Here is a 27634-nt window from a genome sequence, read left to right as displayed (position 1 = left end):
CGGGAGTGCCCCAGCTTCCTCGAGTTCAGGTTCTCCATAAATACCTCGCATAGCTGCGATGAGAGCGGGTTGCCCATTACAACCCTCGAGGATGTTTTGTAAAATTTATTCCTGAATGTGAAATAGTATTCAGTCATGCACGTGAAGGCCAGTTTCTTATACAGTTTAGTCGTCTTCCTCCATTCGGATGCACTTTCCTGTATCGTGATCCATTCTTCGAACAAATGTAGAGCGTTTTTCTTCGGAAGGATTGGGAACAGCGCTTTTACGTCGAAGGACACTAATATCTCATCACTTCGTATCCACCCGGCCTCGTTAAGTCTGGCAATGACTTCTCTGCTGTTTCCCACTGCTCGTTTTCCTATTTTTAGGCCTAACCTTTTGACTCCTTCCAAGAGTCACTTCCCAATATTTTGGTTCGGTGAATTCTAGCAGAATGAGTCTAGCAGAGGGTCCTTCCTGATGACGTGGAATTTACCTGCTTTTAATTTTTGGCGTACTAAGTCGTCGTATGCTCCTTTATACATGATAACCACTGCGGTTCCTTTATCTGCCGGTAAGTAGAAAACGGATTTCTCTGTTAATTCCTCAATGATTTTGTAATAAATGGACGATGTTCTTTTCTTTGTGCTCATTCGCTTGATGGGGGTACCGACCCGCCCAATTTCTTCCCGCGTGCCAGCTTTTTCTTCTTGTGATGTATATTTGATTCCTGCCTCGATGGATATATGCCCGAAAAGGAATGACCCATGCGCTGTGATTAAGGGGCAAGCTGCTCCTCGCCGTTAGCATGAACCCCTGAATCCTCAAAACAAAGTAGTTGTTGCCTAGGTATAGATCAGGTCAAGGTGTTCGGTTGATATAATTCATACCTATTCGAACCCAACAACATCTGTAGATAGATAGTTTCCGCCGAGTTTGCCTCGGTTCTGACGACAAAACCATCGGAAAATTTCCTAAAGACCAACAATGTTAACTTTTAAAGAGGATTTTTCGTTAACCGGTGGACACTACAGTTTTTGGGAAATAAAAAGACGAAGTGGGCAACAAACGAAATTGTTAGTTTTTAAGGATACATGAATATTTGATACTAAAAACTAAGTTCTGAACAATATAAAAAACTGCTTTTAATTTCACAAATATTTCCCAGAGCCAATTTTTGAATATCCTGTTGATTGCCATACTCCTGAATATTCATGAAAAAATATATTTTTCAAAATAATGTTTCTTTATTAGCTGTCGAGACCATTACTTACTTTCCTCCAGCTATTGTGTTCTTCTCTATCCAACTTAATGATTCTGCAATGTCGCTGTAAACGCCATAATATCCTTTCCTAGCGCATCCGTGTCCGAAGGATACAACACCCGCTAGCATTCCATTACAAAGTAAGGGTCCACCCGAATCACCCTGTAAGCAGTAAAATAATTATTAGAAAAAGCGAGATATATAGTAACTGGGACTTTTATCATAAAATTAGGAACGGAAATGACAAATTGCCAAGGGCTTTTCATCGGTAGATGCGGAGACTTAATTACAAATAAGTCGACTAATGCCTAGCAATATATGTCCGGCGGTGAAAGGGTGGTATAGGTCCAGGGGTGAAAGGGTAGATCGGTACCCACATGGAGCTCAAGACCTGTCGAATCAACACAATAGATCTGCTTCCAAATCCTATCTCCACCTCCGCATAGTGATCGCTCGGAATTCTCTCTTAACTAATAACTGCAGACGGATAAAGATTAAGGTGGGTCTCCTGCACCTAAAAGCAAAACAATCTGCACCAACTGACTCTGCACGGAAAACAAGTTGTTACGAGGCTACAGGAGAGGCCTCCAACTAAGTGGATATTACAAGCGAGGACCTGGCAACGAAAATGGACTCACGATGTGCTCATTTTCTTACCGAACGTACCCTGGAAAGGAGCTATCAACCACCAAGTCGAGCGCGATGCGTTAGACAGGGAACGACTTCTTGGAGAAGAGTCACAACATGATATATTATGGTGGCTATCCAATAAACCGTGTGCTCGGAGTGGCTTTCCTAGTCAGCCAAAAAATTAAACTGCTGAAATCGGCTTAGAAAAACTTAAGCGTTCGGCAATGCACTCTGCACCTGCGACCCAAATTTCGCAATGCAAGCCTCATTAACGTTCACTTCTCTGTAGGGAAACTGCAGACACGGAGAAGGATAGTTTCTTCGTAGCAGTAGAATAAACCCTGTTCCTGGCCTGGTCCATGTATTATATCAAAATCATACCTGCAAATTTTAACAGTCAAGTTGGGGCGGCGTTGGTTTTTATGGTATACGTCGACCTCCGTTAATGGGCAATGACAAATAACTAGCATTATTTAACAATCAATGTCAGACAAAATGGTAATTAGAAGTACCTGGTTTATACGAACAAGATCCATAAACAAACGGGGCCTATTCAGACGAAACCACTTTCAACCAAATTGTTCTCTCTTCTAGGATTGTACTTGCTACTACCCCAATAAATCTGATGGGGGAGGGAGGGTAGGAATCCACAAAATCCTCCCAGAAAGGAAACTATTGCGTATCTCCTCTTCTAATTCACCTGGGTGTCTGGTAAGATGTTGTTAACTAGGTCCTGGGCATGGTATGATTGCTTCTAATAACTTCGAAATCAAGGCATTAGCTTTACGCCTTTCGGATCTTTCAGCACTTCACAACCGCACTGAAGATGCTGAAATTTGCTCTCTTTTGTTTGAGTCAAATAGCTCATCGTTTTTCACTCTACAAATAGAAATTATCCTCTACAGATTCTTGACATGAGTGAATTTCAATCTCTACAGAAAAAAAGTAAAACATCGTCTGAGCTAGGTCATATTATCCTGGTCTAGGTTAAATACCAAGCTGGAACCCTTCGAATTTGTGGATTTGTCCGTCTTTCCATTTATATTTAAGAGTTTGAACTTCCAGCGTCGGAGATCTGTGTCCAAGTTCTATTGACTCAGTGTGCAGCCCCTTACCTTTGTCGGAGCGCCGGGTGTCCAGCATAAAACATATCCTGCCTCATTCAGCTCGGTGTTCACGATGGTGAATTAAGCCGACGTTTAATCTACTTGAGGAGCTCCAAGCGAAAACCTTCAGTTTAGCATCTAATATTTTTTCCCAGAAGTACTTCTGCCCTTCTGACATTCTACCCTTTTTAGCGACAACTCCCATTGCACCTCAACTTCGTATTAGTATTAACATGGACGGGACTAGCTTTATTGTGATGTCTCTGGCTGAAAATGTGAAGGTAGCCCCAGCGCGAAGCACAACCAAGGGTTGCCCACCATAGATATATTAGTCGTACACTTCTAACACGCATTTCTGTTGGCCGAAATGACCGCCATCTCCATTTCGGTCCTTGCCGCGGTTAGTAGCTTGCCTCGCTCTTGTCCTGTTTTTATACCTGACGATGCAGATATGAACCTATCCTAATTCCCAAGGAGCTTCGCCTTCCTTCGCACTGTCTTCCTATGATATTAGTAGAGAGCCTTCTAAGTTCACCGTTTCCGGTCGATATTGCCCTGGTACAAGGCTACTTGTAACGATTTACTTCCCTGCAAGAGAAGGTTCTAACTCGCGGGATTTAGTCTTTGTCCCCCCTCACCCATAGTAGCTGAAATTTCCTTCTCCCGAGTCTTTGTCTTCTACTTTCTGGAGAATTTGAGCAAAAATTCCGCAGGTGGAACAAGTGTTGTCGGATTTCCAGCTTCTCTCATCATGTACTTTCCTTCCGGTCAACCATGCTTCGGGCACTATTGCATGCTTTCCATTGCAGTGGATTGTATGCCTTCCACACATTTCTACGATGAGGAACATGATTGTGGTGCAACATCCGAAGTTCGCGCTTCAACCACACTTCCTTGCTAATAGTCGCTAGTGGATTCGAAGTCCGTGACTTTTTATCACTTGGAGAGTCAATATGTTTAGGTTCCATTTTCACGTTTGGACACTTTTATTGTAACAACGAAATACAACAAACTATCTTAAAACGATAAGATGGTGTCCGAGGAGAGCCATTTAGGGGTGCTTGTGAACTATTATTTTGTAAATTTATTAGAAATACTTCTTATGTTCACCCTAGAATCAAAAGGCTAGCGACAATCTACGTAATAATATGGAGGAAAACACTGGAGTTTGGTGGAAACCCTGTACTATTAGTAGACTTACAAGTCAAACTTGACTCTGGCATCTTAATATATGACATATGAAGTATCAGTATTAATTTGTAGTTTATAGCCAAGGATCAAAAACCATGATGCATAGGTTTTTCCAATTATGCCTTTCTTAAGAATTTCAAATCACTAAAAGCTTAAAAAAACTTTTCAAATCACTTACCTTGCATGCATCAACTCCACCTTGGGCCACACCTGCGCACAGATGTGTTTTATTATAAATTGGCATTGGCATTGCATTAGCACACTCTCTATAAGTGACCACATAAACTTGTGCGAATAACAAATGTTCACTCACTTCGACAGGATTCTTAAAGGATTAAAAAAATTCATGTATCAATAAAGAAATAGAAAAATTGACAGTCATTCAGCCAAAGTAAACGCGACGTGCTCGCGGCCAATGTTGAAAGCACGCGAGATGCGGCTTTATCTCTTCAAGTACCAGAAAATATTTTCATAATAGGCGACATGTAATACCCCCGGCGTTAAAAGCACCATGTCATGCGTCATGCATTCCGGTTGAGAAATTGCGAATAGTAGTACCGCACGTACTTTGGATCATTGGCCTGAATTCTTTACTTCTTTTATGCTACCCCATCCAGCAACATCACACTTCGTCCCCTGGCGTGGTCTCTCAGCAGTGAGCCTAACGGTGTGAAAGTATTTGCTTTCTTGGACTTCGTTTTTCAGCTGAAAGAGAAAACGCATGGGATTATACCGCATAAAGCAACTGATAGGAGCAAGCTGTAAGCCAACAGCAAAGAGACAAGCTCGAAGATAAATACCGAAATTCCTGACCCAACCGCGGTTCTAACAGGGGGCATGAGATGGAGAACTGGTACTTAAACAACCCGGCTAGGTATCGGGTCTTACCCTGCCTTAATAAGGAACTGCACACATCCCGGTTTTTGGCCCAGGTCCACAAATTGAATATCTCTAAAAGTTGTCTGGCGTCCTGACTTACGCCTTCACTCCATTTCAGGCATGGTCTCTCTCGTCCCCTTTTTCTACCATTGATATTGCCCTTACCGACTTTCTGGGCTGGTTCGTCTTCATCCATACGGCTTTTGTCCACCAGGCGATCATGGTATCGCTCAAATTCAGGCTATGGGATTGTCCATCCTCAACTAGGAGTCGTTGTTGGTGTTTTCATTGGTTGTCCATAATTGTGAAATTCATAACAGGAATTAATTTCGGCTACACTGATTAAATGTTATATCCATTCCGCTCTTGCTGCTTCTTAGTCTTACCTCGCGCTCTGTAAATGTAAGTAACTCAGCTAACAAGGATCCGCTTCATCATCAACGGCGCAACAACCGGTATCCAGTCTAAGCCTGCCTTAATAAGGAACTCCAGACATTCCGGTTTTGCACCGAGGTCCACCAATTCGATATCCCCATCGCTCCATCTGAGGCAGTGTCTGCCTCGCTTTCTTTTATTCTACCATAGATATTGCCCTTTATAGACTCTCCGGGTGGGATCATCCTCATCCATACGGATTAAGTGACCCGCCCATCGTAACCTATTGAGTTGGATTTTATCCACACCCGGACGGTCATGGCATCGCTCATAGATTTCGTCATTGTGTAGGCTATGGAATCGTCCATTCATGTAATAATAATAATCGTTGGCGCAACAATCCATATTGGATCAGGGCCTTGAAGTGTGTTAGAGCACTTCATTCAAGACCGTAACGGTACACTAGGAGGCAATGTGGTCAGCATTGCGCTCGCCCGAGATTATTACCCTGATTTGACTCAGGTACTCATTCACAGCTGAGTCGACTGGTATCCGACGTCAAATCACGATACAAATTCCACTGCCACCAGTGAGATTTGAACCGCGACCTTCCGTATGACAGCCTAGTGCTCTAACCACTGAGCTATCCGGACACTTCCATTCCATTCCACTTCCATTCATGTAGGTGGCCAAAAATTCTTCGGAGGATTCTTCTCTCGAACGCGGCCAAGAGTTCGCAATTTTTCTTGCTAATAACTCAAGTTTCCGAGGAATACATGAGAACTGGCAAGATCATAGTCTTGTACAGTAAGAGCTTAGCTGACCTTATACTCTTCTATGAAATTTTTTAAGCCTTTTTAATTTCAGCCGACAGCTGAATCAGACTTTTGAGTTCAGTTTCTTCTTTGTTTTGCTAAATCCGACCCCGCGGTGTACGGGGAAAACCTGCCACTCCCCGCCGACCCTGTGCTGCATATCAGAGCAGGATTAAGCGACTCCGGCATACTGTGGCCGATGTTACCTTCCCGACACAGGACACTGGAGGTCGACACCCCCAGGGACCTCGAAACATGTTTATAAGTCCTCATTAGGGTGACCCTCCTCGGAGGCCGCTGGATCCACCCCCTTTAAAGTCCTAGCACGACGGGGGCACTCCTTCAAGCACGATGTTCGGAGTGGGCTCCAGTGTATCTCCTTGTAAAGGCTAAAGACTTTCGCTAAACCGATGGACGCTTCAAAAAAAAGTACGCCAAGCGTCAGGTTCGTCCAATAGCCCCATTGGTGGGATCACGTCTAGGGTGTCTCCGCTGAATCCGCATGGTTTCAGTGGGGGGTGGAATGATGTTGGGGCACATCGGGGACATTAACCCCATCTGCATCGCCGAGGTGAATTTGCCTCCGCAGACGCACTGTATTGCCGCCGCCGAGGCTGACGGATTGGCACGAGGCCGGCGCATAAGTTTCCGGCCTTCTCGTACGGACCCTTGACACTTGCAGACTCGATTCAAGTAAAAAAAGCAATTCATCCAGTTGTACCCCTTCTAAATGTAGAAAACTGGTTCCCTGCAATCTAGACTTCAATTTGCTGACGAAATTTGCATGCAGATAGAGCGTAGTAGCCAACCATTTGCGGACATCGCTGATCCCGCAAGGAAACGGACGGGCAAAAGTGGCTAAACCCCAATGGTGTTTTACCTTTCTTTGAAGTATTGAGTGAGTTGCTGTATTCGAAAACTTCTTTCATGCTGGTTGTAACTATCTGAGTTGTTTTCTCCGATTTCGAAATGGAGTGGTTGGAGGTGAATCCACGCCTCTTACAAAATCAATTCGCACTCCGCACTCTCTCTTACAAGAGTCGCAACGTCAGGGAATGCTACCGTAATGTCGATTATTTCTCCCCTGACAACAATGAAACAAGTCGGGAAACCGGAAGCTGGACGCTTCAGGTACGAAAGGTTTTGTGTATTTCTTAGTACGTAGCACGTAATATATCCATATATTATGTGAGAGTATCCACTTTCGGATGATATTGACATTCATAGTCTTCAATTTTCAAAGAAGCAACAAATTTAAGGTATTATAACTTTGTTAGTAATAGTGCGATTTCCACCAAACTTGGTAAGATCATGCTCTATATTGCTCTATATTATCTCACTGCAAAATTTCATGGTATTAGGATGAACTTAAGGGGGGCTTCTAACCAATTACAAAAAATTGTAGTAATATACTATTATTAACTTTATTTAAACAGGTATCGGCATGAAAGGTATTTCGGAGCCCAGGCACCATATAGTGGCAGCCTCCTGATTTTTTTCAGATTTTTCGGTTTGGTAGTTTCTGAGAATGTCCCCCTCAAAGAAGTTATCACTTTCAACCCCCCGCGCTCTCCACCCTTCCAATGAATGTCAAAACTAAAATCGGCTTTGAAAATTACTAATCGAGACCTTTAATTTGATACCCCACATGGCTATATTTGATGAAAAAAAAATGTACACCCCCCTTTTCCATGTATGGGGACCCCCCCTTAAATTCGATGTAAAAGGATGTAATTCACTGTATGCGTGAGCGTTCACAGTTCCCACCTTTCTACTAAATTTGGTGTCAATCGCTATAACCTTCTCCGAGAAAAGCGAGTGTGACGGACAGACAGACAGACAGACAGACGGACAGACAGGGGAATGCCTACAGAATCGTGATGGGATGATTGAGAGGCCGTTCATCTTCGCAGATCACGTGCCCCACCCTCTTGCTAAAAATCACCCAGGGGTTATTCCCCCCACAAGAGGAGAGCACCGAAACATTCCAACCACCTCTGAATGTGGCGGCAATTCCGCCAGTCACCAGAGACGAGCTGTTGGATATCTGCGGTCGAATAGGAGACAATAAAACGCCAGGCCTGGACGGAGTACCGAATAAGGCCCTTAAGTTTGCCGTGAAATCCAGACCGGACATGTTTGCTGACTTGTTCGAAGCGTGCATGTCCGAGGGAATATTTCCAGTGGCATGGAAGCGGCAGAAGTTGGTACTTCTGCCTAAACCAGGTAAACCTCCAGGTGAACCATCCTCATATCGACGCATATGTCTTTTGGACACGGTGGGGAAGATGTTAGAGCGGGTAATCTATAATAGATTACTCCCGGTTGTTGAGAGTCAAGGCGGCCCTTCAGATAGGCAGTATGGGTTCCGTAAAGCCAGATCAACCATTGATGCCATCAAATTGGTTACTGGCTTGGCCGAAGATGCAATTCACGGAAAGGGTAGTACCAGCACATAATGCGTGGTGGTAACACTGGATGTGAAAATTCATTCAATTCGGCCAATTGGAATCTAATACGGAAATTTTTTTTGCGAAGGTTGGTAATCCCGCCTATCTCGCTGCTATCGTCGATAGCTGTTTAACTGAAAGGAGGCTCTGGTATGACACCGATGACGGACCCCAGGAGTACGTTGTTTCCGCGGGTGTCCCGCAGGGCTCCGTATTGGGCCCACTACTACGGAACATCATGTACAACGATGTATTTAATCTTCTCCTTCCGGGGGAAGCCACAGTGGTGGGTTACGCTGACGACATAGCACTGGTTGTTGTCGCAAAGCATCTCGAAGATGCTGAGTTATACTCAAGTGAAGCAATCGGTGCTGTTAAAAGTTGGCTAAAGAGCTCTGGTCTGACACTTGCGGAGGAAAAAACGGAAGCGGTCCTCATCACTAAGCGCCGGAAGAGAAATTACGCCTGCATTAGAATCGGGAATCTTATTATCACTTCCAAGCCGACCATCAAATACTTGGGAGTGGTGATAGACAGGAAGCTTAGCTATAAGCAACATGTGCGGTATGTTTGCGACAAATCATCCACTGCAAGTATGACCCTGGCAAGGATGATGCCGAACGTTGGAGGGCCACGGCATACCTCTAGGTTGCTTATAGCCAGGGTGGTGACCTCGATCATGCTCTATGCAACCCCAGTTTGGAGGGAGGCGTTGTGGATGTCAGGGAACGCTACCAAACTGAGTTCAGTCTACAGGAGGACAGCCCTGAGGGTATGCTCTGCCTTCAGGACTGTCTCAGATGATGCAGCATTCGTCATCTCTGGAATGATGCCGATTGACATCTTGGCAGATGAGATGGCGAACATATACAATGCAAAGCCAAGCTCTTCCTCATCGCGGACGAAGAAGACTGAAAGGGGGAGATCCATAAATAGATGGCAAGAGCGGTGGAAACGCTCGGGAAAGGACCGGTGGACGCACAGGCTCATTCCTGCCATCAAGGAGTGGTTGGAGAAACGACACGGTGAGATTAATTATAATCTCACCCAGTTTCTCACGGGGCACGGAGGATATCTCCAATACCTTCACAGGTTTAAATTGGAGACCTCACCCGACTGTCCAGATTGCAATGGAGTCCCAGAGGACCCAGAGCATGTAATCTAGAGGAGACTCTAGGGGAGGTGCTGGTACCAGGCAATCTGGTGCTGAAAATGCTAGCACATCAAGAGAATTGGGATGCGGTAAACTTCATGATCGCATCTATCCAAAATAAACTGCGAAAAGCAGAGGAGAGGAGAAAAACGCGGTCACGTGCGCCGCGTATAGAAGAAAGGTGACAAAGCTAGAGGGAGCTGACTCCGCCCCTTGATGTAATACCTTATGGTGGTTCCGCGGGGCAGGGAGGGAGTCGGGGGTGGTTTTAGTGGGTAAAAATCCCACACGCTGGTGTGTCCAAACCAGTGTCTTTTTGAAGATTTCCAACTCGTCAACAAAAAAAAAAAAGACAGACAGACGGACAGACAATAAACCGATTTTAATAAGGGTTTGTGTTTACACAAAACCCTAAAAATAGGAGTACAACCTAAGACAGTTCCTTTTAGAGCCACTTCTCTCGTGTTGATGTTAGAACTACCCCAATAAATATGGTGGACGCTCATTGTTACGATACGACCCACAAATCCAAAAGTATTCGAACTTCATGTGGAGCTCTTTCTTAATAAAAAGCTGCAGATAGAGAAGGATGAAGGCTAGTCTCCCGCGCCTAAAAACTGGGCAAATTGTACCAACTGCTCCTCCAGGTTGGGGGTTGGGTAGGACTAACAACCTTACACGAAAAACAACCGCCCACGGAGCGTTGGACGTTGGGTTGGACGGATAACACAACGACGAACCCGCCAACAACAAAGGAATAACGATTTGCGCATTTTCTCATGGAACGTGCGCTCCCTATACAGAGATGAAGCTGCTGACCAGCTAGCCGATACCCCGTTCCAATATAGGGCTGATGTAACAGCGTTACAGGAAATACATTGGACAGCGACCGGTTTCCTGGAGAAGAGCCACTACACCATATGTTATATTCTTAGTCAGCCAAAAAATGAAAAATGCTGTTATCGGCTTTGAAAACATAAGCGAACGGCTATGCACTCTGCACTTGCGAGGTAAATTTAGAAATATAAGCCTCATTAACGTTCACGCCCCTACAGAGGAGACTGCAGAGTCGGAGAAGGATACCTTCTACGACGTAGTAGAACGAACCCTCGCAGCGTTTCCCAGATATGATATCAAAATCATACTTGGGGATTTCAACAGTCAAGTAGGAAAGGAGCCCGTATTCAGGCGATACGTTGGCTCCCGTAGCTTACACCAAAATACAAATGATAACGGACTGCGGATTATTCAATTAGAAGTGTCAAACGAAATGGTTGTTGGAAGTACCTGGTTTGCACGGGGGGCGGTCCACAGACATACGCGGCCATCTCTAGACCGGACCATTTTCGACCAAATTGACCACGTGTTGATCGAACGCCGCCACCTCTCAGCCTTGATGAATGTTAAAACATATAGGGGGGCCAATATAGACTCGGATAACTATTTCGTTGGCATGGTATTCCGAGCTCGAATAACAACCCCACCAAGAATCCCCTCTGACAATCTGGTTGGAGTTAACACTGAAGCCATCCATAACACAGCACTCCGCGACACCTATAAGAGAGAAATGGATGGCACAATAACCGCAGTCAATACAGGACCTGGAGATGAAGCATCCACAAATGATCTTCACAATCACCTGAAGGACGTTATCATGGATACGGCCACAAACATACTTGGCCCCAGCCGCAAAAGGAGTCGGAACGGCTGGTTTGACGATGATGAATGTAAGCTAGCGACGGAACCGAAAAATGATGCATACCGAGTAATGTTGTATTCTCAAAGAACCAACAGGTCTGGGAACTCGAAAATTATAGGGAGGAACCGCACCAGGCGCGGAAGTTTTACCAATAAGTCAGCGGGATGAAGCCTTATACACCTTGATCTTCATCCTGTCGAGACAAAGAGGGAAATCTGATTTGCGACAGAATGGGCATATTAGAACGATGGGTTGAGTACTTTGATGAGCTACTGAACAACCAGAACATCGGCATGTTGGAGGTCCCGCCAACTGAAGATGACGGACAAATACTGCCACCACCAAGTATAGAAGAAACAGTCCGTGAAATTCATCGGCTTAAAAATCTTAAGTCGCCAGGATCGGATGGAATTACAATCGAATTAGTTTAATATGGAGGTGACCAATTACACCAAGTGGCAAAGAGGCATTATCTGTCTCATACATAAAAAGAGAGATATCACAAAGTGCAGCAATTATAGAGGTTGCTGAGTACTATCTATAAGATATTCACCGCTATCTTGCTAGGCCGGATAGCCCCATACTCCCAGAACATCATTGGCCCATACCAAAGAGGCTTCACTCCAGGCAAATCAGCAACAGATCAGATTTTCTCTGTGCGGCAAGCGATGCAAAACTGTTGAAATATGGACATCAGTTGCACCATCTATTCATCGACTTTAAAGCCGCCTATGGTAGCATAGCCAGGGTAAAACTGTACACTGCCATGAGAGAATTCGGTATCCCGACGAAATTAATAAGACTAACTAGGCTGACCCTGGCCAATGTGCGAGGCCAGATAAAAGGAACGGTATCGCTTTCACTGTTAACAGGGTTAGGTCGCCTAAAAAACCAACTAAAGTATGTAGCTAACCTTTTTCATGTAAGCAACAGCTGATCAATCAACAATAAGTCGAATTAAAAGCGTTTCTGACATCTAGCTACAGCACTGCGCAGGATTGCCTAACAGCCCTTGCATCACGAGATCAGATCCAGGGTGATTTTTATTGCATCGACTGTAGACCGAGTTTCCCGAATCTCACGCCCTCGGTCTGATAGACCATCCGTTAGATTATGTCATATCCAGAATCCTATCCAGAATCTTTCCCTTAATGCCTCGAAGAAAGGATGTAGCGGCTTCGGTAACAAAAGCCAAAGGCCAGTCTTTCAGGTCTATGAGCTTAAGATGGAGGAGGTGAGTGCTTAATGAACTATTGAAGGAGAAGCGCATCACAATCTGCAAAAATAGCCGAACAGAATTGAGTACGTTGAGTTAAAAGGACCCGTTTGAAGTCCTACCTCTACTGCTTCAAACTTCATCTGGCCGAGAAGTAGAAAGGCATGCAAAGATATGGTAGGCATTCTGACTAGCCATAATGGATTCTGCAAGAAGATACGTGTTCATCCCGTAATGAGAAAGCGAAGTCTACGAAAATTTTTCTTTGTGAATAACCATCAAACATCTGCTTTTTCATGTTGCTGCACTCTAATGGGTAACATTACACGCGCTCTCCTGTGATCCGTGAATCAATCTTCTCTCTCCAATCTTCACTCTCCTGGAGTAAAGTTTCATCCCTTGGAAAATATCTGCTTGCTGTCGATAATCACGCCCAGGTCTTGATTAGAATGTTTTCGGCGAAAATATATACGTATACATATATAGTACATTTACCATACAAAGAGATGAAGAAGTCAACATTGCACATATAGTACACCTACTGTAATGCAATGAGTTGAATTAAATGATTGTTGTAATGTGAGAAGACCTTAAACATGTCTGTTCAAACTTACCTCTAAAATGGCGAGATCCCATTCATAACTACTCCAAGAATATTTCTCATGAAGAAATATTGATCGTATGTCAACCTCTTGTCTGGTAGGCGTATTAAACGCTTTCAAATCTGTATCTCCACCCATAATTTTTTTCTGCAAATCATAGAATTAAGACTTCATTATAGCGGATGAAAATTATATCAGAATATGTAAATAACGATGAAGAATGTCCCTATATCCACTGGATAATTAATGTTTTTTTCCTCAGGAGTCGGCCACCTTTAACCCTTACGATACGGGGGTGACGTCACCGAGGTAAGTAGTATATCTGCGCCCTAAGTAGTAGCCTTAAGACAGCCTCTCGATGAAGAGCAAACCGCGAATGACCGGTACACGTCGGAGCACACTGGGAGTGGTGGAGAAGGTGGTAGTTGTGACTGGTATCAAGAGCCAGCCACTTCGGGACCCTGGTCGGGTAGTGAGCATTGACCCGGTATTAGTAGACCGCGTTGCCCCGAGCAAACGCTGATTCGTCCGTGAGTTCTGGAAATCAACTAAGCTTAGGTCAGGCCTCAGGGAACGAGGGTATTGACTTTGTCTCCGAAGGTACACCCGTTACTGACTGCTGCGTCCCAATCATTTGCACACAATGCGCTGGTGAAACTTCCGTGGAGAATAATCACAATAACATAAAAGAACTCGATGAAATATCAGTAAAGAAGGAAGAGCTGACTACCACTAACCCAATACTGCTCCACTCACCACAGCGACCAGCGAAAGGGGCAGCAATAGTTGAAATACCCAATGGGACACCGGGGCGCCCAAATAAAGTAGAAGCCTCTCATCAGGAAATGCGCGGCAGTGGTGAAGCGTATGTGGTTTGGCAACGTTCCTCCAGAAGAATGTCAGCAAAGGCGGCAAAGACGGGCTGATGGAACTGGAGGAACTACTGGACCGCATCTCCTTCTACAGGTAAACGTGGAGAGCAGTGGAAGATGGTTGGAAAGCAGAAATAGCCGCACTTCCTGCTGAAAACACTGCTAGCACCAATCGGATCGCAAATAGCCCACTGCAATGTCAACTGAGGAAAAAACTGGAAGAGGACGATGTACCTGAAGGAGGCTTTATCAAAATTGTTTCCAGGGCCCAAAAAAAGAAATCGAAGAAGAATGAAGGATAACAACTGATTGCGCCGCCAGAGACCCGTCTGTCCAAATATAAAGAGACTAAAAGTCAGTAGCACAAAAGACGAGGAAAGGAAGAAGGATTAGGCCATCGGACGGAAGACAAGGCATTCGCGGAACTCCTTAGTGTAATCCGCTACAGGATGAAACCCAAGACAACGGAGCAGAAGTTTCGTCCATACGGAAAACGAAGGCTGGCGGAGTCCTTGTCGAACTGGGTCCGAAAGCGACTAGCAAGAGTTCGTTCTGCGAAGCGGTGACGGGGTTACTGGGGGAGAAGGCTCTTGTTTCCATTTAGAACCAATGTACCCTCTAGAAATCTGAGATCTTCACTGCCTCACACTGGCTCTGTAAATGCTCGAAGCCAAAAACTCGCTGTGGTATGCAAGCTGTCTGGACTATGCACGCACATCAAGAACTTGCAAGGGACCGGGTAGAAGGACAGGAATGAATCAAAGTTGCGTTCTCTGCAGGGATCGCGTCACGTTTGTTGAGAGCGTCGCACACAATGTGGGTTCGGGACGGTTTCCAATCTAGAAAGGGCTAGGACGCGAATAGCATGATCCGTATTCTACAAATTAACATGCACCGGAGTGCAACCCCCCACCAGCTGCTAGCGCAGTTTGCTGCGGGGTAAAAGCTGATCTAGTGATAATCAGCAAACAATACCGCAACATGAACCCGGATTCATGGTATCTCCTTTTACCGGGTACCGCTGCCATCTGAAGTCGGGACGACATTAGACTTCGTATTCTTACCCAAGGCCGAGGGAATGGCTTCGTTTGAATTCGTTGTTCAGAGATAACGGTTTTTGGTGTTTAACTGACGCCGAATGAAGTCGGACTTTCGGCGCCGGCTTGATGTTCTTCAGAACGTCGTTTCGAGCACAAAGAGGCGAATTATGGGAGGCGGTTATTTTAATGCTGGGGCCCTTAAGTGGGACATGCCTCAGCTAGAATCCAGGGTGAAACGGATTCCGGAAATGGCGGCGAGAATCGGGCTCGTAGTTTTAAACAGCGGATCCACACCAACGTTTCGGCGCCCAGGCTGCAAAAGAAGCATCCCTAACATCAGTTTTGCGTTGGAATCTCTGGCACCATCAATGGACGGGTGGCGAGTTCTGGAAGACTTTTCGGAAACTGATCACCTGCATATCGCGTTCGCAGTGGTTGACGCTACTTGTCGGCGTGCACCGACCCAGCGCTGCCCCTCCGTGTAGAATGTCACGAGGATGGACATCGAGAAGTTCGTCGAAGCTCTTGGAAGAGGAAGCCTCGCGCTGGAAGGCGCTTCGGGAGGTGGTAACGTTGTAGCTGAGACTGTCGTAAACTCAGTGATGAACCTGATAACACCAGCGTGTGAGGCTTGCGTGCCCAGAGGGGCCCTAGCCGTGAAAAACCTTTTGTGCCCTGCTGGATGGCAGAAATCGTCGATGTTCGGAGAGAGTGTCATAAGCTCTACCGTTTAGCACAACATTTACACGCCAGTGAGGAGATCAGCAACAAAGAGACTCCGCACCGCAATAAATAAAAGGAAAGCTCACGGCTGGCAGAACTTGGTGAACGAGGTGAATAAGGACTCCTGGGGATTTGGCTCTAAGCTTCCCACCTGGAAAATCGGGGCTCCACGGAAGCCCTGCATACTAAATACCGACCAGGTGGACCCCGTTATACGGGGCATTATTTCCCGTACGGGTTGATATCAATAGCGCGGAAACCGTCAAAGATTGCCCCCTTTTTACAATGAGAAGCGCTTCTCACATGAAAAACAAGGAAATTCCACTATTACTAACAAAGTTATAATAGGTCAAAGTTGTTTCTTATGTAAAAATTTATTGTAATATAATTCGTTGAATGGTCGTATTAAAATAAAATGAACGTTTGGGCAAATTATGGGCTATATACAAATGAGACAAACGCTCATTCAGATATTTTTATATAAGAAATACACGAAACCTTTCAAACCTGAAGCTTCCGGTTCCCTGGGTTGTTTTAAGATAAACCCAACGGCCGCCTCGAAAAAAACCATTATCAAATGGTTTTTACAGAAAACAGAAATTGAATCAGAAGCGGCTCCGTGATGCGGTTGTCGCCCAACAGGGGGCTAATACCAAACAAAACGGCCAATAGCATCGATGAGCATTAGACCGCCATCGAAAGTAACTGTATCTCTGATGCCGAAGAAGTTGCCAGTCATGTTCCTAAAAGGAATATATACTTAGTTCTTGGTTGACTACGAAAACATGGATATTCGCGAGCAGACGTGGTCATGATGGCTTGGAGATTGGTTACGGTGGAAAATTACGAGAAGTGCAGTATTGTGGTCACCATGGCAAAAGGAATTTCACTATGACGTTGACGATGGAAGCAGAAGCTGTCGTAAATATCAACGATTTCGCTACCGAATACCCGTAGGTGTTCGTAAGATTCACAATGACTCTGTGAGGGACGTTATTGGTAAGTGTCTCATTTAGGATGATGGACAGCTTAGAGAAATTTGAAGTCGATAGGGTTTCTGCCATCAGCATCTTTCCACTGACACTTTTCTTCTCGAAATCGATGGCTTTAATTATACTACGATATCTGTAAGATCTAGGGTACTTTCTTACCAAGCCTTAGCCAATGACTTTGGATTTGCAGAATGAGGCAAGCGGATTCGGGCTCAAGATAAATACTACAAAACTAAGATATCCAGTGTGAGTATTATTTGTTTGAAGAAATTCAAAGAAGCCGAACTATATATATGTCTAGGCATCGTTGTTTTTGCCAACGGTGGAACGGACTTTGACGTTATTTTATTAACAAAAAAAGGGGTGCTCCGGGTTGGGAAAAGTTCACTAGAACGATTTTTGATTTCATTGAAAATATGTATGAGGAAATCTTAAAGGGACACAGAAGCAGATCAAAATGATTTTCTCATCGAATGCCCCCGAAAAATTAAGAATTACACTAAACAATCCGAAAACCGTAAGTTCTACAGGTTAAGTGAGAAATATATATATATTGTTGGTATTCACCCATGTGGAGTATAGCGCGTCAACCACACCCACCCGCCATCTTTCCCAGTTCGTTGAAATGCGCTTCAACTCCGCGGTTAGGAAGGCCCATGACCCGGTGAGAGAGCAAACAGATGTTATCAGTATAATCGAGATGTTCAAGGAACGATGTCTGTGTCCACTGAATTTCTCCAGGTCCTTCGGACAAGGTAGCATAACAACTACACCGATAACAATAAGAAAAAATATTGGTGACATCCAATCCACTTCTCCCCTGTAGATGAGTTTTCGAGATGTTCTTGGTGCATTCTAGAATTATTTCAGCTATTATATTTGCAAAGACAAGAAGCGCGGGAATACTCCTCCAATTGTCACACTCAAAACGGGTGTCCTTCTTTGCAATCCTTTTAAAGGTTTTATGTAACACAAAACCTTATTAAAATCGGGTTATTGCCTGTCTGTCCGTCTGTCTGTTTGTCACACACATTTTCGTCGGAGACGGTTGTAGCGATTCACACCAAATTTTGTGGCGAAGTGGGAACTGTGGACGCTCACGCATATAGTGAGTTACTTAATTCTACGTCAAATGTAAGGAGGGCTTCCAATACATGCAAAAGGGGGTTTACATTTTTTTTTTCATCAAATATAGTGATGTGGAGTATCAAATGAAAGGTCTCGGTTAGTACTTTGCGAAACCGATCTTAGTTTTGACATTTGTTGGAAAGGTAAGGAGTGTGGGGGGTTGAAAGTGGTCATTTATTTAACGGACCCATTCTCAGAAACTACCCAACCCAAAAATCTGACAAAAATCAAAAGGCTGCCACTATACGGTGCCCAGACTTCGAAAGACCCTTCATACCGATATCTGTTCAAATAAAGTTAATAATTGTTTATAACTATATTTTTAGTAAGTTCATCCTAGCACCAGCAAATTTTGCAGCAATGTAGGGTATAACATAGAGCATGATCCTGCCAAGTTTGGTATGGTAATAGTCGCACAATTACTAGCAAAGTTATAATAAGTCAAAATTGTCGCTTCTTTGCAAATTCAAGACTGAATGTGGATATTCTCACATAATATATGCATATATTATATTAGGCGCTATGAACTAATGTGACAAATGCACCCTCAAATGATATATTATTATAAAAGAAATACACAAAATATTTTATACCTGAAGCGTCCAGCTCGGGTTTCGCGATTTGTTTTCCTCTCTCAGAGAAATGTTCCGGATTCCCGAGATTTTCGTACGAGTGGAAGTAGCAGATCGGCAGTAACTGCAGATGCAGCGATAAATAAGTCCACGTAAAGCCCAGTGTCTTGATATACTGTCTGAATGCATTGATGACTGAAATGATTTTCCTTCTGCTTGGAGGAACAGCCCGTATCCGCATGTTATTGTGACTAGCCATTTCATATATAAACGGCGGAATATCATACACTTCTGGAATTATTGCATTCTGCGGCATCTTTTACTTCCCTGATCAGCGCCTTTTGACATGGCACATTACGTTGAACTTCCCGGGATTTCGCTTGGAGTTCGAGTGCGTTATGGTCGGCATCACTCGCACCGGTCAATGGACACTACACTACGTGGTCGGCGACCTGCGAAGCACTCGTCAGGAGCAATCCGTTATTCTCAGGCAGATTTCTCGGTCTTTCTGCCGCCCGATCAGCAAGATAGCTCTCCCATTGTCGAGTGACAGTTGAATCATATAAACGGTCGGTGTTGAATAAGGAGGTTGTGGCTCTCGGCCTGCCAGAAATGACAAACACAACACGCAAGCGAACGTAAGGGACCATCAGATGATGATCTTTTTCAACGCCGATGTCAGCTCACCTCTTGTTACGCATATCCAGGAAGCAACTCCTAAATATTCTGCTGATCGCAAAGCGGTCAATAAGATTGCTGATTATACGATGTCGGGCAATTTAAACCCAGTTGAACAATGACAGGGCGGTGGAAGTTGCAGAAATCCACAAACCGTTCGCCAATACCGTGTTACCCCATTACTTGTCCGGAGAAGGCCTTATGAGAGGTCCGCTTGGCATTGAGATCACGCTCCACAACCATAATATCACTTTTAAAAATCCCTCCTTAACTATAGGGTAAGAGCTCGTAGAAAGCACCCTTCTCCTAGCACTATACAATTGTGATCCTTCTCAACCTGAGTATTCTCCGGAGTTCCAGCATCCTACTTCGCCCAACTTTTATCGTTGGAATTCCTACTCGAGTTGGCGAAAGCGAGCATTCTTACGACCCTCGCTACGGTATTAATTATCACAATCAAAATTTTTGGTGTAGATTCCTCTTGTTCCCTAAACAAGCCAAGCCCAACCTTCAAATTTAGAATCCTAAGTATTGTACTGGTAAGCAAAAAGACATTGGAAGTATATTCCCCTGATACTTACATCATCAAAATAATGCGACCTAAAGCAATGTGCTGCAGATAAAACAAAGCTTTTTGCAACCAATGATCCGCTGCAGACAAACTCATCATCATCTTTAAACAGTATAGCGACCTAAAAATATTATCAAGAGAATTTTCAGATATGATTCCGATAAATTGAAAAGTAGCGATAATGGAATAGAAGAAATTCTGTACAACTCACAATAGAAGGAAATTGGCCAGGAGAGGCTTTCGAACCGCCAACAATACGATCGTCCTTACAATCATTTTTATCCGCCACAAGTGTCAACATCACGAAAGTTACTAATACTCTCCATATTACCAGTTTTATGCGAAGAAAGCACATAATAAAATTATAATAAATAAATTAAGTAACATATTATGAATACATTTTTGAAAGGCGGATTAAATTTTTTTGGCAACACAGTTCAAACATCTTTTTCAGCACTGAAGAGAAATTAAGACCAAATTATTGTTAGCGTCGGAGGCTAACTTCATCTGAAAAGTTAAGATTGCTTGAAACTCCTGATATCGACTTCTATTTCCTCGGAATTCTCTCAAATTTTATTCGGCACAACTGTTCTGTGACACACAAAATGATGGCTATTCTCTGGTTGTCATTCGGATATTCATATTTCGTTTCGAACAAACCATAGGCTTTCAATAGGCCGTTGTTTCTTCCTCATTTGCCAAAGTTAGTAATTTTTGATGTTTTCGAAATTGTCAATAAGTGGGAGTAGGTGGTCTTCGTTGAATCATTTTAATCTTCACCATAAAGCCGACCAAGAATGCTGCCGGCGAAATATAAAATATTTCAAGTTCATCATCATCAACGTTGCAACAATCATTCCGATTTTGCGTCGAGGTCTTCCAATTCGCAGATGCCACCCCTCCGTCGGAGAAAGGGTTTAACCACGTCTTCTACTAGCATAAATTTTGTCCCTATAGATTTTTAGGACTGGATCATCCTCACCCATAAGGAATGAGTGACGCAAAGACAGCAGCTTATTGAGCCAGATTTTGCCCACAGCTAGACGGTCGTGATATCGTCTGTCCCGAACCTTAAGTATCATGACCCACTTGGTCAAGTTGGTTGCTCCATATTTAACAAATTTAGCGACAATTCCATCGGTTCCACGGTTGCACGGACCATTTTCGTTTGCACATCGTCTTCAGTTGACGGGACCTTCAACTCTTCGATATTCTGATTGTTTCACAAAATACTCAAGATATCGCTCTAATACACCCATGCAGTCGGGAACAAGATTTTCCTCTTTCTTAGACAGGTTGAATATCAAGGTGTATATGGCTTCAACCTGCTGTCTTCTTAGTGCATATACCAGTAATTTGGAAGGAGTATCGCTGCTTAGCGGACAAAAGTGCGACGCATCCAATTGCTCAGCGATTAAGGTTCAGAATGACTTCTTTTGGTGGTAGCACCAGCGTAGCTTGTTTTGGTTTCTCTAAAATTTTCAAATAGCGTAGTCCGTTAGAAATGTCCACAGCTCCCGAGATATTTCATCTAAAGTGTTACTGTAGCCTATCCAAAATCTGGTCGTAAGTAGTCTGACAGCACTGCACGCTGCAATGTATCTGGAGATTAGCCCACATGTGGATAATGCTCCCAAAAAATCCAAACCTGAACCCAAAGGGGGAAAAAACCCGGGCAGGGGTGAAGGTAAGAATCAGGAAGCCCGCCATTAGCCATGCCAGTGCGGTCAAGGGCATTCGACTAGCCATACTACCAAAAATGTTTCCCAAGCAAATCTCACTCGTGAGGAGCGGCAAACTATCGAAGACCTTGCCATGAGGCAGGTCATATATTGGTGGACTGCGCGACGGAAGACACTGCAAAGTGGCTTGGGGTCATAGTTCTTAAAGTACCAGGCTGGGAAGGAGCAGAACTGTCAACATGACATCATCATCATCAACGGCGCAACAACTGGTATCCGGTCTAGGCCTGCCTTAATAAGGGACTCCAGACATCCCGGTTTTGCGCCGAGGTCCACCAATTCGATATCCCTAAAAGCTGTCTGGCGTCCTGGCCTATACCATCGCTCCATCTTAGGCAGGGTCTGCCTCGTCTTCTCTTTCTACCATAGATATTGCCCTTATAGACTTTCGGGGTGGGATCATCTTCATCCATACAGATTAAGTGACCCGCCCACCGTAGCCTATTGAGCCGGATTTTATGCACAACCGGTCATAGTATCGCTCATAGATTTCGTCATTGTGTAGGCTACGGAATCGTCCATCCTCATGTAGGGGACCAAAAATTCTTCGGAGGATTCTTCTCTCGAACGCGACCAAGAGTTTGCAATTTTTCTTGCTAAGAACCCAAGTTTCCGAGGAATACATGAGGACTGGCAAGACACATAGTCTTGCACAGTAAGAGCTTTGACCCTATGGTGCGACGTTTCGAGCGGAACAGTTTTTGTAAGCTGAAATAGACTCTGTTGGCTGACAACAACCGTGCGCGAAATTACTAACGGTCTCAAAGTTGTATTCTCCTATTTTTATTCTTCCTGTTTGACCAGTGCGGTTTGATGTTGTTGGTTGGTTGGTTTTCGATGCTGACATTGTCACCATATATTTTGTATTGCCTTCATTGATGTGCAGCCAAAGATCTCGCGCCGCCTGCCCGATCTAGATTAAGGCAGTTTGAACGTCTCGGGTCGTTCTTGCAATGATGTCGATATCGTCAGCATAGGCCAGCAGTTGGGTGGACTTTAAGAGGATCGTACCTCTTGCATTTACATCAGCATCACGGATCACTTTCTCGAGGGCCAGGTTAAAGAGGACGCATGATAGGGCATCCCCTTGTCATAGACCGTTGTTGATGTCGAATGGTCTTGAGAGTGGTCCTGCTGCTTTTATCTGGCCTCGCACATTGGTCAATGTCAGCCTAGTCACTCTTATCAATTTCGTCGGGATACCGAGTTCTCTCATGGCTGTGTACAGTTTTACCCTGGCTATGCTGCCATAGGCGGCTTTAAAGTCGATGAATAGATGGTGCAACTGTTGTCCATATTCCAACAGTTTTTCCATCGCCTGCCGCACAGAAAAAATCTGATCTGTTGCTGATTTGCCTGGAGTGAAGCCTATTTGGTATCGCCCAATGAATAGTGGAGAATATCTTATAGATGGTACTCAGCAACGTGATACCTCTATAATTGCTGCACTGTGTGATATCTTCCTTTTTATGTATGAGACAGATGCCTCGTTGCCAATCGAGAGGCATTAATTCGCTGTCCCATACCTTGAGCACAAGTTGATGAACCACTTGGTGTAACTGGTCGCCTCCGTGTTTAACCAATTCGGCTACAATTCCATCGGCTCTTGGCGACTTATGGCTTTTTAGCCGATGAATTGCATGGACTGTTTCTCCTAAACTTGGTGATGGCAGTATTTGTCCGTCGTATTCAGTTGGCGGGACCTCCAACTCGCCGATGTTCTGGTTGTTCAGTAGCTCATCAAAGTACTCAACCCATCGCTCCAATATGCCCATTCTGTCGCAAATCAGATTTCCCGCTTTGTCTCAACAGGATGAGCATTGAGGTGAATAAGGCTTCATCCTGTTGACTTGTTGGTAAAACTTTCGCGCCTGGTGTACTTTCCTAGTTCACAGACTTGTTGGTTTTCCCAGGCTTCCTTTTTCCGTCTGTGAAGTCGCTTCTCCGCTCGACGGAGTTCGTGATAAGTCTCTGCGCGTGCCCGCGTTCTTTGAGAATGCAAAGCTACTCGGTATGCGGCATTCTTCCGTTCCGTTGTTAGCGTCAAACCAGCCATTCCGACTCCTTTTGCGGCTAGGGCCAAGTATGTTTGTGGCCGTATCCATGATAAAGTTCTTCAGGTGGTGGTGAAGATCATTTATTGATGCTTCATCTCCAGGTCCTCTGTTGACTGCGGTTATTGCGGCATCCATTTCCCTCTTATAGGTGTCGCGGCGGGCTGTGTTGTGGATGGCTTCAGTTCAACTGTCAACATGTGCTGGAGATAATATACCAGGAGCACACATGGTAACAGTGTTTCTCCCGAAAGCCGCGAAGGGGTGGAAGATCGTATAAACCTCATAATCCATACACGATTATGGAGAGTCTTCAGAAGCAAGGCTATTCTCCTCACGATCGGGGTAGATGACCGATCGCTGAAGGCAATCAAACGTCGGAGTTGCCATTTCAACTGTCGATTTGAGAACATACCTGTGCACGTTCACAGGGAAAAGCCGAGGAAAGAGATTTCGGAAGAGACATCGGGTGAAAAGCATACCGAGGTCCCCAAGAACTCTCGAAAGCCATAGAGGCGGAAAGGATTGGATCAGCGAGGGAAGTAGACTTGCTGCCTAGTGAAGAACAGAAACTGGACGACCTAGACCAAGATCTTCTAGGACTTAGGGTGGACAGCCACGCACAGGAAAGCACTATGTCTGAGGAGGAGGGTAATACTCCAACAGTGAAGAAGAGCTCAAAACAATAACGGAGCCAATGACCAGCACTAAGGTAGGCCAGATAAACCTCCACCATGCGAAAGCTGCAACTGCGTGAATCCCTAGAGCAAGTTCCAAGGATAGCATTGGAATAGTGCGGGCTCAGGAGCCCTGGGTGTACCGGGGCAGATTCGAAGTCTGCAAGGAGGTTGTATGCAGGGTAATTTGGGATTCCTCTTGTGAAAAACCAAGAGCTTGCATCATTCTTAAACGTAATTTAAAATATATATGTTTTTCAGAGTTCTTGACCAGCGACCTTATGGCTATCCAAAGCTCACTGGAAGCTGGGAGGAGCATTCGGGAGGCAGTCGTGGCATCGGGCTCCAGCGCTCATCACAAAGTCTGGGGAAGCAGCGACATCAATCGAAGAGGTGAGTGTCTTCTTGGATTTATTCTTAGCAATAAGTTAGAAATATGTAACATAGTTCAACATTTGTTATCAGCACTAGACAAGAGGTACTAGACATAACTTTAGCAAATACTCTGATGAACGGACTGGTCAGGAATTAGAGGATGTCAGATGAGCCCTCTCTGTCTGATCACAGAATAATCGGATTCGACATTGAGGACAACTCCAAAATAAGAATAATAAGGGATCCCTGATAAGCAGATTGGGATTCCTATTCAACGTACCTAAGCAGTAACATAGCCCACCTTTAAGGGGGCGATGACATGAGGAGCGAACTGGAACTGGAGACAGAGGTGGAAAGCGTCAACACAGTCGGCATTGACGCGTATGAGGTCAGCTGTCCGGCTAAGACAGTTAAGTTATCAAGGGATGCATCCTGCTGGAATAGAAACCTCGCCAGAATGAGAACAGAGGTACGAACTCTTGGACCGGGCGAAACAAATCCGGGACTGGCTGGGTTGCAAAAATGCAGTGACTGCGTATAGCACCGCGATCAGGGAAGCAAAACGAAAAAGCGACAAGCAGAAATTCTATTGTCATGCATACTACTCAAGATTGTCCACAGGGCGGGGTACAATCGCCGTTTATGTGGAGTATGGTAGTGAACGAACTCATGGACGTTCTAACAAATACTGGAATACAGGTGCATGGTTACGTGCATGATATTGTTTTAATCTGTAGGGGAAAATATGAGGATACCTTATGTGATAAAATCCGAACTAGATTAAGGGTTACTAGTGCCTGCTGCAGGAAGGTGGGACTGCGTATCAATTCAGTCAAAACCACTATAGCACCATTCACTAGGAAATGTAAGCTTAATCACCAGAGGTTACATGCCATGAAGATGAAACAAGAAACAGAGGTGAAATATTTGGGAGGTCAAATATTAGACCAAAAATTATTCTGGAAGGCGCATGTCATTTGTCGCAAAACTACGAGGGCTCTGATGACTTGTAGTGTGGCGCGGCAGGATTCGCGGCATTTGAAATTTATTTCTGACTGTTCCTGACCGATATCCTATTCCACTCATCAACGACTTTGCGCATCACCTCGCGAATCCTGCCGCGCCACAGTAGGTTCATAGCAGGAAAAAAATGAGTTTGCAGCCCGAAGATGCTACTTTGGATATGCACTGCAGTAGTTTGGCTAATGATTACCAATGAGGCGGTAATCTGAGCAGAAAGAAGTGAACTCAGCACGGAAGCCAGGGAGTTACATAAACTCCCAAAGACTGGCTTGCGTGTGTATCACTGGGGCAATGAGGACAAGCCCAACGGCATCCCTGAGAAACTGAATACGCTCGGCTCGTTCAACAAGTCTGGATATACTGGGTTCCAGGCCATGTTGGGTTGGAAGGCAGTGAAGCAGCGGACGAACTAACCAAGAAGGGAGCAGGGGCGTCTTTACATAGGTCAGAACCTTTCTGTGGAATCTGAAACGGGTTTATGGCTATGACATTAAAAAATAAAGAGGAACGGTTGAGGGAACTACACTGGGTGAGTCTACCAGGAATGGAGTAGTTCAGGGTTTATATTGGAGCATACGAACGCAAGCGCAGGGTTCGGCACTTGTGGAAAGTAGGTGGAGGCATCTCGGCGAACACTTAAGACCAGATGCAAAGTTGAAAGATTTGAAAGCAGTGAATATACTAAAACGCCTTACAGTTATAGGTTTGCTTGAGATACTATAGTTAATAGGTACACTATAACCAGTAAAAGGGGCACACAATGCCTTAGATTTGGCTCCGGGTCATCTATCTTGTCAATATTACAATTTTCAGCATCGGAGGGCTAGTTCCTGATAACTCCGTAGATACTCCTGGCGTCTCTGAAAGGGTAAGAGGCTTCTATAGTGAGATTTACACTAAAAAGTATCCAACTGTAAAGATTTATGATAAAACACTCTTCGGTTCTATACCATGGAAATCTAATTGTTTGTTAGTAGGGTGATATCAAAGACCACTTTTCAACCCTGATAGTTCTCTGAGCTGGGGAAATCGAAAATTTGGTATACCACTCTCTTACACGTCAAGAGGTTTCTGTTAATAATAAAGTTAAAGACAGATTCGTCTCCGACCTGTCCCCAAATGTATGCTTTGCAGAGGCTGGCTACCTTCACCTCATCTACCAACTCGGTGGAGCAGAATAATTTCTTCTTTGCGCTACTGACTACGAACTGCAGTTTATAGTTAGCCTTTTCCATTGTCTCGGGTGTCTTTTCACCTGGGGTCGCCGTCCTTTATCACCACTCGGTCATCTGTGGCGATTCAAAAGTTTTGAAGACTGGATTGGAAGAGTTTGCCCTAATCCATGATCTTCGGAACCCAAATACGACCGACTTGTCCCCTGGAAATCTTGTCATGTGGGTCGATTTTGAGCTTGTCGCCGTCTTGATTGTATTTGATCTACGACAAACCGAGCAAGTTCCTGGGGAATCGGTCGTCGTTTAGTATAATATGATATCCACGCATCACCTAGGAGGAATCAAAATAAGGATGATGCGTCTCCCCGTTCTCCCTTACCACCCAGGAGATTCTCGGTGTTCAACTCGGCGCATGGCCTACCCTTCTGGCGCCAGTTTACCGCTAGAAGAATTACTATCCGCCAACGCCACCCGTAAGTGACTCCTGGCCACGTTGCAGAGGAGTTTCGCAGTGCATACTTATTCGGCCGGCTGTGGTTGTTTCATTGTTTAAAGAGTCATCCGAGCCTTTGAATCTGTGCTCCTCTTATTTTATTGTTAGACCTTATCTTGAGATTAACCGAGCAAAGTTTTGCCTCCTCGATTTCGTC

The 27634-nt window shown here is 44.7% G+C and overlaps 1 protein-coding gene across 1 annotated transcript; it reads right to left on the bottom strand.

Annotated features, from left to right (window-relative positions):
- Nucleotides 1–1044: 1044 nt before the first annotated feature.
- LOC119649463 (trypsin I-P1-like) lies at nucleotides 1045–20562 on the bottom strand. Its single transcript, XM_038051618.1, has 7 exons — nucleotides 20150–20562; nucleotides 19949–20059; nucleotides 13375–13509; nucleotides 4768–4878; nucleotides 4352–4498; nucleotides 1257–1408; nucleotides 1045–1186 (listed from the first exon to the last, which is right to left on the bottom strand). Exons 1-7 carry the CDS (start codon nucleotides 20291–20293, stop codon nucleotides 1060–1062), a joined length of 927 nt encoding a protein of 308 aa, XP_037907546.1. The 5' UTR covers nucleotides 20294–20562; the 3' UTR covers nucleotides 1045–1059.
- Nucleotides 20563–27634: the final 7072 nt, after the last annotated feature.

This window comes from Hermetia illucens, chromosome 2 (assembly GCF_905115235.1).
Source record: "Hermetia illucens chromosome 2, iHerIll2.2.curated.20191125, whole genome shotgun sequence".
Lineage (NCBI taxonomy): Eukaryota > Metazoa > Arthropoda > Insecta > Diptera > Stratiomyidae > Hermetia > Hermetia illucens.
Note: the sequence above shows the minus strand (reverse complement) of the source record. Positions and strands in the feature narration are given on the sequence as shown.

Coding starts and splice junctions, on each gene's coding strand:
- LOC119649463 (XM_038051618.1), bottom strand. CDS start 20,293: ATGTGCTTTCTTCGCATAAAACTGGTAATATGGAGAGTATTAGTAACT. Junction 20,060..20,149: donor CTGGCCAATTTCCTTCTATT/GTGAGTTGTACA, acceptor TAATATTTTTAG/GTCGCTATACTGTTTAAAGA. Junction 4,499..4,767: donor GATGGGGTAGCATAAAAGAA/GTAAAGAATTCA, acceptor TAATCCTTTAAG/AATCCTGTCGAAGTGAGTGA.